The following is a 9,078-nucleotide window of genomic DNA, read 5'->3' as shown; positions in this document are numbered from 1 at the left end:
TGTGATTGGGATGGCTAAACTTGTGGACAAATTGTATTACTTCACCAATATTGGATCTATAGATAGTTTTGTTGCGCTCACTACAACCTCAAATAAAGACCAAGAGCTTTGGCACAGACGACTTGGACATGCCTCTTCACAACACCTTTCCCTCATCTAAGAGATTCTGACCCTTCCTTAAACCAACTGCTACGACGCATGCCACAGGGCCAAACAGTACAGATTACCATTTCCAGTTCAACAGTCTCAGGCTGCTCAACTCTTTGATCTGGTACATTGTGATTTATGGGGAGGGTACAAGACTCCATCACACATGGGAACACATTATTTTCTTACCATTGTTGATGATCATACTAGATGTACTTGGACTTATCTTTTGAAATTTAAATATGAAGTTGTCTATCCCATATCCTTTGTGCTATGGTAAAAAGGCAATATGGCCATTCCGTTTGACAAATTCGATCGGATAATGGCAAGGAATTTTTCTCTGTTCCTCTCCTCAACTACTTTGCTGAACAAGGCATAATCTAGCAACATTCTTGCGTAGCAAGCCCTCAGCAAAATGGTGTTACAAAGCGCAAACACCGTCACCTACTAGAAGTCGCTCGTGCATTACGATTCCAAGCTTCACTACCTATCACATTCTGGGATGAATGTTTGCTCACGGCCACATATATCATTAATTGGCTACCAACGTCCTTTCTTTCAAGTAAATCACCATCAGAAGTGCTATTGCAACAAATCCCAATTTACAACCATATGTAAGTGTTTGGTTGTCTCTGTTATGCAAAAGTATAGCCCAAACCTCCTGACAAATTCTCTAGCAGGGCAACACGTTGTGTGTTTGTTGGGTATCCATTTGGTCAAAAAGGGTATCGTGTGTTTGATATAGACACTGAGCACATTTTTACCTCGTGGGATGTCATATTTTATGAAGATCAATTCCCATTTCAGACCTCATACCCAACATCAGCCACTCCTGTCATGCCATTGCCTGCATTCGACCATGATTCGACTATATCACCTGATCCATTGGTTCATGACATGCATGAGGCACCACCAATTACAAGCACACCCGCTGGCAGCCCAGAAATAGCCATTGAAGAAAATAACCAAGTTCTCACTCAACCTGCCCCATGACCGCATAGACCTCAGTAAGTATCCACCCGCTTGCGCTCATATGACTACCAACTTCCACCATCTCTTGCTAACGCGGTCACCAGCCCGGGTGCCTGCCTGGCTACAATTTCCTCAGAAGTAGAACCATCTTCCTTTATTGAGGTTGTCAATGATACCAAATGGCGACAGGCAATGGCAGCTGAAATTGAAGCACTTGAGCGCAACAACACATGGACACTTGTGGACTTACCACCAGGAAAGAAAACCATGGGCTCAAAATGGGTATACAAGATCAAATTGAGACCTAATGGCAGCATTGAGAGATACAAGGCTTGTTGGGTGGCAAAAGGTTATAATCAAGCCGAGAGGCTTGACTACCACGACACCTTCACGCCTGTAGCAAAGATTGTTACTATTTGTTGCCTGATCGCAGTGGCTGTTGCCAAATGTTGGGAACTTCATCAACTAGATGTAAACAATGCATTCCTCCATGGTGAACTCCAAGAAGATGTTTACATGCGCATCCCTCTTGGATTTGCCAAAGATAGGGATCAACGAGTTTGCAAACTCCAAAAATCCTTATATGGCCTCAAACAAGCTTCACGGATGTGGTTCCAAAAATCAGCTCAGTCAATTCATGCAAGATCCACGAGAAGAGCACCTCCAGGCTGCTTTACGAGTGGTTAGATATCTCAAGTCCACCTCCCATCATGGCATCTTTATCCCATCCACTAATGATTTTGTGGTCCGGGCCTTCTGTGATTCCAACTGGGCTAGCTGTCCACTTACCCAACACTCCACAATGGGTTATATCATAATGCTTGGACAATCTTCAATCTCTTGGAAGACCAAGAAGCAACACACTGTGTCGCGATCCTCTACAGAGGTCAAGTATCGAGCCATGACGGTCACAACATCATAACTCATTTGGCTTAAACGAGTTTTTGCAGATCTAACAATTCACATCACAATACCCATGGAGTTACACTACAATAGTCAAACTACTCTCCACATTGCTGCCAATCTGGTTTTCCATGAATGTACAAAGCACATAGATATTGATTGTCATTTTGTCCAATAGCATATTTAGAATAACGAGATCAAAACTTTCCACATCAATAGCAACAATCAACCAGCAAATCTCCTAACCAAAGCTCTAGGGGTGTCAATATTTCAAAACCTCGTTCTCAAGTTGGGCGTTATGTCTTCTCACACTCCAACTTGAGGGGAGGGTGTTCGAATTAGAATTAGGACAGCTGACTTGGCTCACACCCACGTGGCAGTTAATTACAAACCACTTGGGCAAATTAATTGCAACTTGTAAATCGATTACCCACCGACCCAAATGTATTTATATACCTAATTTCCTTATTAATTAGGAAATAATATAAAAAAGATTCGATATGGAAAGAGTTTTGACCAATCAAAACCCACCCATAAATATTAATAAATAACATCTTATTTGCGTTGAGGTTTGTGATTTCAATTTATTAGTCAGTAATGCAAGAAAATAAGTGCGTTCAGCCTCCCTGTCTGTTTTCTCTGTTTTTACATATTCGAAGCTATTTATGATCTCTGTTCCCTGCACAGTAGATGCCAAAGGAGCGATGAGACTTCCCAACGCTAGTTAACAGTCCTGCCCCTTGTCAGGGCTTTCAATGCGATGAAAGGGCGGTCTGCAATTGATAATGGTGTTTGCGCAGCTCTGAGGTTTGGTCTGCAAAAGAGTTCCTTGTCTTGTTCTCTCCCAACTTTAAAATTGTTTCCTTTTTCTATTTTTTTATTTTATTAATTTATTACTATTATAAAAAAATCCAAAAAACATGGGATTTTTAGACTGGGGTGGAGTTAGGATTTCTGGGGTAGACTGATAGTAAAAACCCCAAAAACATAATGGGCCATTTAAATTTCCTAGACAGGTGAGCTGGAGGGTCGTACAAAGCATGACGTGTTACGATCTCATTGGCAGTGCACCAAGACACACACCAAAGGAGTGCAGGAAATCCGACCTCGATGTATAGATGGGGGAATTATTGGGCACTGTATGCAGATGATATTGTTCCACTCTGACCTGTCCAAGTTTCTGCCCAACCCCTCTCCTCCTCCCACGTGATGTCCATCTTAGATTGCTGCTTCTGCAACTTTAGCCCACTCTCAGACTCACACAATCTAATCTTAATCACCACCATCATCTACTGGCTACTGCTTTCTTTATGTAACTCTTTTCAGTTTTTCTTTTTGGGTGATCATGTCTATACCATGACGGTATCGTCATACAATCTGTGTTTTAGCTCATTCAACATTTCAAGCATAGATAAATAAGCAAAACTCAGATGACCCACCAGAACTATCTTCCTCTGCTGACCCAGAAGTCGGCGTTTGCTGTGATGATAATAGTGGATGCCAACGATGAAGACGACGGTGACGATGAAGTGATGTCGATGATGGGAATGTGGATGATGATGTTATTGGCTTAAACATGAACAATGCATGCCTCAAACCAGCACTAAATAACCAGTCATAAACATCCCAATACACTTCTCCTCTAACTTTATCAATGGAGATGGATTGATTACCTCTGAATTTCTAGTGAAGGTATTTGGCAAGACGTTCTGACCTTCCCAAGGTTCTGTGTGATAGTGTGAATATAATCTTCAAAGGGTTGGTTTTGAGTTTAGCGTATACATTGATAAAGAAAATTATATGATATTTAAAAGGTATTTTTGTCTTTTTCACATGCCATTCGCGTTTCAATAGTTCAATATTGAATTGTTTGTCAATCGAGCCAAAATACAGGATACTGATCGGGAATCAATGAAAATGCACCTCAAGACCTTGTCAACCGCTAGTTTCGGTAATTTTTTTTGGGATAAGTTGATTGCCGTCCATCTCAGAAAATCTGAACTATAAAACCCCTTTTTTTTTTTTGAAAAAAGCTTGTTTCGGTAATAACAACCGTGGTTTATTTATTTATATATATTTAATAGTGAAAGTAGGTAATTCATTCAAGAGGGAAAACATAGAGTGAACTACCTAAAACAAAGAGACAAACAAACACCAAAAAAGAGAACTCACAGGCAGGAAAAAAGTCTATCTGAAATCAAAACATATTCTAGCCACAGAGGACTAGGCTCCACCCAACTCAGAGTGAACCATCTGAAGTCGACCTGTAATTTCCTATTTCCTTTTTGAAAGGAAGAACACCAGTGTTGGTTCAGAATAACATATTATGCATTAACTGTTCAATAAAAGAAGAAAAGCAAGCTGACATCCATTCAAAGAACTAACTAGAAAATAAACGAAAGATGAGAAACGTAGGAACATAAAATAATTAACAATAATATACTAACATTTCTTATTGAGCTGTAGACGTGGCACAGTAGACGTGTGGAGCCAACCTTGGGCGTGTGTGTACCAATAGCGGAACAGCTCTTTGCAGCGTCAGACCATACGCCTCCTCCATGTTCAAGTTCTCTGGTGTTTGGCCCTCTGGTAGCACCCAATCGAATGCCTGAACCAGAGTTGCAGTCAGGAAAAGAACCATGCGCAAGCCCCAGCTCATCCCGGCGCAAATCCGACGGCCTGCACCAAAGGGCATGAGCTCGAAGTCGTTGCCTCTAACGTCGACATGGGCATGCTCGCTGCCTGGGAGAAACCGCTCAGGCCGGAATTTGAGAGGTTCAGGCCATACGGCTGGATCACGGGCGATAGCCCATACATTGACTAGAAGGGTGGAGCCCTTCGGAATGAAGAATCCATTGATCTCACAGTTTTCAGCAGCAATTCGGGGGAGAGAGAGCGGTGTTGATGGGTGGAGCCGAAACGTTTCCTTCATGACCGCTTGCAGAAATGTAAGCTGGGCGATATCGGATTCTGTCACCAGCCGATCCTTACCCACGACCGAGTCTAGTTCCTGTTGGACTCGGGCGAGGACGTCAGGGTGTCTGATGAGTTCAGCTAGCGCCCACTCCACCGTGCTTGATGAGGTATCGGTACCTGCTGTAAATAAGTTCTGCAATCACAGAGTTAACTCATTAATTAGTGTCCATTTTTTCCTTTCTCAGAGAGAGAGAGAGAGAGAGAGAGACCAAAAGCAAGGCTTTGATTTCTGTATCAGTGAGTTTGCCTCCTTCGCCGTCTGCGTCCTCCTTCAGAGAAAGCAAGGTGCTTAACAAATCTGTGTGCCTTCCGGATCCACCACCTTTGACCTTGTGTTCCTCCAAGATCTTATTCAAGAACGCATCAAATCTCGCGTGCAGCTTCTTCATCTTAGCAGCAACGCCCTGCAAATCCAACCACTCCAGCGAAGGCACAAAATCGCCGATGTTGAACACCCCGGCCAGCACCATTATCTCCACCACCATTTCCTTGAACTCGTCCGATTTCCGGTTCCCAGTTCCATCGTCGCTTTCGAACACTCTCCTCCCTAACATCACTCTCGCCAGTGCATTTGTAGTGCATACGTTCAACAACTGCCCTACGTTCAGAGGACTCGTCCCTGATCTAGATAGTGCCCGCGTCAGCACTGCCACCTCCTCCTGCATCCACAATACAACTCAGTCTGTTGCTGGGCCTTCCATGGCGGGTCATCCAAGGAATAAGTCAAAAGAAAACGGAGAGAACCTGTCTGACGTGACGGAAATCATCCAGAGCCTTGCCGGAGAAGAGATGGACGGAGCAGATCTTCCTAAGCAAGCGCCATCTAGGACCATAGGGTGCGAAGACAAGGTCATGGTAGTTGTAAGCAATGTGCTTTGCACCCGAATTAGGCGGCCGGCTCGAGAAATTAGCGTCGTGAGTCTTCAGGAACTGTGAAGCAACAGACGCCGACGCTGCGACGACGACGTGCACCGATCCCAGGCGTAGATGGAGGAGAGGGCCGTAAACACGAGCCAGGGCGGCGATAGTGTGATGGGGCACCGGACCGAGGTGGGGGAGGTTGCCGATGATAGGCCATGGCTTAGGACCGGGAGGAAGTGGACGAGGGTATCGGTTGCTGAAGTTGAGGAAGAAATAGATTAAGAAGGCGACGAATGAAGTTAGAGCTACAAGAGCCAAAGGAGTCATGGCCTTCTCGTCCAAGTCCACTGCGCAGGTAGAAAGCAATTCCGTTTTCTTACAGAAGGACGGACTTCTGCGTTTAAATAAAAACTAAAATGCGAGCCAGTGTGTCATCTCTGGAGGCAATGCACCACGGTGGTTTGTATGATGAATAAATTAATCTGGATTCCTACACGTCACGAAATGGTAACTATTAACTAGTCCCATGGACCATGGACCATTAGAATGTTCAAGGTTCAACCTAGCTACGTGGCCCCATTAAAATGCTTGGAAATTCAACAACTCGACTATAATGTGAATCTACTCGCTACCTACCACAACTTAGCATTGCTTACGCTTGGCGGGTTTACGTTTAGGAAATATCATCATCATTTTTCATATTAAAATTTTGGGGAGAATTAATGTCATCTTCAACCTTCTTGGATGCTTAATCTTGACACTCCTGGACCAACATCCCTTACGGGGCGGCCTTGGTTAATGGCTAGCATGGCTATCAGGGTTCTTCATGGGCGCACATGCTCACGGGGAGAGCGCATGGACCGACACTACGCCACCGACACTCAAGGGAGGCTTGGCACGCGGGCCTAGCTCAAGCATGACCCATTACCTCGCCAGTCCCTTGTCCAAGCTGAATGAGTTATCTTGTTGCCCCTGTGTTCCGGCCCAATGGTTGCCTATCATCCGCAGCACATCGGGTGCCTACATCATCAACATATAGGAGACCCTTCACATCGGCACCAAATCGCCTCACATCATAGCCTTCCCCCTTTAACACGTAAGAGGTGCCTCCCATGGACCGGCAAGAGTCAACCGAGAGCCTCAGCCATGCGACTTGAGGTCATGATCCAATGCTACTGACCTTGGTGGAGCCATCTCAATGGGCAACTCCTATCCCTAAGCACACATCAGGCTTGTCCTGGCCTACCTTGGCCTAGACGCCACATGGGCTTCTTCCGCTGCAGATCTACCCCCGTGACAACAAGGCACCACCAATCGAGTGGAGAGTATATGGATCTAGGCGTGCGCTTGGTATAATAATTCATTAAGGAGACAGGGGTTATAAATTAGGGTTAGGGGTGCAAGTCGAATGGGTTGGACCGAGTTTATAGTCAACCTAGGCTCGGCCCTAAAATTTGGGCTTAAGGCCTGAGCCCGAGGTCAAGCCCGATTTTCCTAACGCAAGTCCAGTCCGTCTTGTAATTTGATGTACTCGGGTTGGGCTCGGGCACGAGTCGGATTCGAGTTGGTTAATGAACCCACTCTAAAATTATGTATATAATATGTAAATATGTATGCAATATGTACATATATACATATATATATATATATATATATATATATATATATATATAAATGTATAAATGTATATAATTAAGTCAGGCTTGGGCCCGGATGAAAAAAAATAAAAAAGCTTGACTTCTTAGGCCCGAACCCAGTCCAAAGACCAAAATTCCAAACCCAGCCCGTATGAAATTCCATATTGGGCCGGTTAAGGCTCGGGCTGAGCCCGCCCAAGTTGCACCCCTAATTAGGGTTAGTTGCACTTTGTTACGACAACTTCAGCATGTATGATTGTAATGCATCATGAATTCATGAAAATTGTCGGTTTAGTAAAAAATTGTTAATTAACATGTGAAAGGACACAATAACAGCCTACCAGTTTTTAACAGGCAATGAAAGCATAATTTTGAAATGTTCAAAATAGGTACATGTTTGATAATTAAGGTAAAATGGTTTAAACAATACTAAAAAGTATAGTTTTAATTGTTTTTTTTTAATTTAGGGCCCGTTTAGTGCATCTTTCCATGCGATCTTTCAACTGTTTATAAGTTGGGAAGACTGATTTTTTGTCTATTCCTATTTGGCTCATGAAAGATCTAGCCGCCAAAAGACAATGCACTAAAAAGATACAAGAAGCCCATTTTGGGCTGATTTCGGGAAAATGAAACTTCTTACATCTTTCGAGTTTTAATCTCATACAAAAAGACATAGGCAGATGCTCAAAAAGACAAGTGTCTGCCAAACTGTCTTCCAGCAGCCCAAATCTTATGTCTTAAGTTTAATGCATCTTTTGACTATCAGAACTACAAGAAAATCTCAAAAAAACACACCAAACGGCCCTTAAATAACACATATTGTCACGTCATACAAATAAGTTATGAACAACTATAATAAATAGCAAATTGACATTTTTGAACTACTATACTATATTTTGAAATTTGGATAGTAAAATAAAGTATATATATGGTACTAATCCACAATTTATCATAAAATTAAAATTTTGCGTAAGAATGAATTTTGAGTAGGAATCGCCGAATGGTGTCTCTAGAAAGTATATTTAACCTACCCAGGCCAAGACAACCCAAGAGGTCAAGACAGAATCACTACAAATTGTTTTCGCTTGCTCAGCGTAATGAAACAGGATTATAACTGGATAAAGCTCAATTGCCCATGTGGAGCAAACACAGACACGTAACACAATGATTCCAAGCTGCTCAAGGGCTGAGAATATAATTGTAGACCATTCAAACTATGTGTGGCAGGTGAACTCTTCCATAAAGATTGATATATGGGACAACTGACAGAACTTTTGATGGTTAGCCAATTGGGAAAGGACAAATGGGAGAGTGGAGAAACGAAAAGTAAAGCGTAGGAAATAAAACATGCAACCTTTCAATACCCAATACATCCTATCATTTGAGAGTTAAATTATGTAAGGACCGTTTGGTAAGTCTTTTGAGGAAGATTTTCTGTGACGGTCACAAGATGTATTGATTTTTTACATGACGATCTAAGTAGTATAGACTTTTGGCAGCTAGATCTGTTATGAACCAAACAGAAAAAACCACAGGGATTGCCTAGCTTGTAAACAGCCAAATACTGTACAGAAAGATGCAC

The 9,078-nt window shown here is 42.9% G+C and overlaps 1 protein-coding gene across 2 annotated transcripts; it reads right to left on the bottom strand.

Annotated features, from left to right (window-relative positions):
* Window positions 1-4,267: 4,267 nt before the first annotated feature.
* Window positions 4,268-6,315, bottom strand: LOC104597960 (flavonoid 3'-monooxygenase-like). 2 transcript variants are annotated; one of them, XM_010259775.3, is made up of 4 exons: window positions 5,743-6,315; window positions 5,208-5,657; window positions 4,470-5,131; window positions 4,268-4,303 (listed from the first exon to the last, which is right to left on the bottom strand). In XM_010259775.3, the coding sequence occupies exons 1-3, from the start codon at window positions 6,184-6,186 to the stop codon at window positions 4,475-4,477; spliced, it is 1,551 nt and encodes a 516-aa protein (XP_010258077.1). In that variant the 5' UTR covers window positions 6,187-6,315; the 3' UTR covers window positions 4,268-4,303; window positions 4,470-4,474. The 2 variants fall into 2 exon arrangements, with proteins under 2 accessions (XP_010258077.1, XP_010258076.1); XM_010259774.3 differs by having other exon boundaries at window positions 4,268-5,131.
* Between the last annotated feature and the right edge of the window lie 2,763 nt (window positions 6,316-9,078).

The sequence above is a fragment of the Nelumbo nucifera genome, chromosome 4 (genome assembly GCF_055504915.1).
Source record: "Nelumbo nucifera cultivar China Antique chromosome 4, China Antique-T2T, whole genome shotgun sequence".
In the NCBI taxonomy this organism is placed as follows: domain Eukaryota; kingdom Viridiplantae; phylum Streptophyta; class Magnoliopsida; order Proteales; family Nelumbonaceae; genus Nelumbo; species Nelumbo nucifera.
This window is presented reverse-complemented; position numbering and strand designations above follow the sequence as displayed.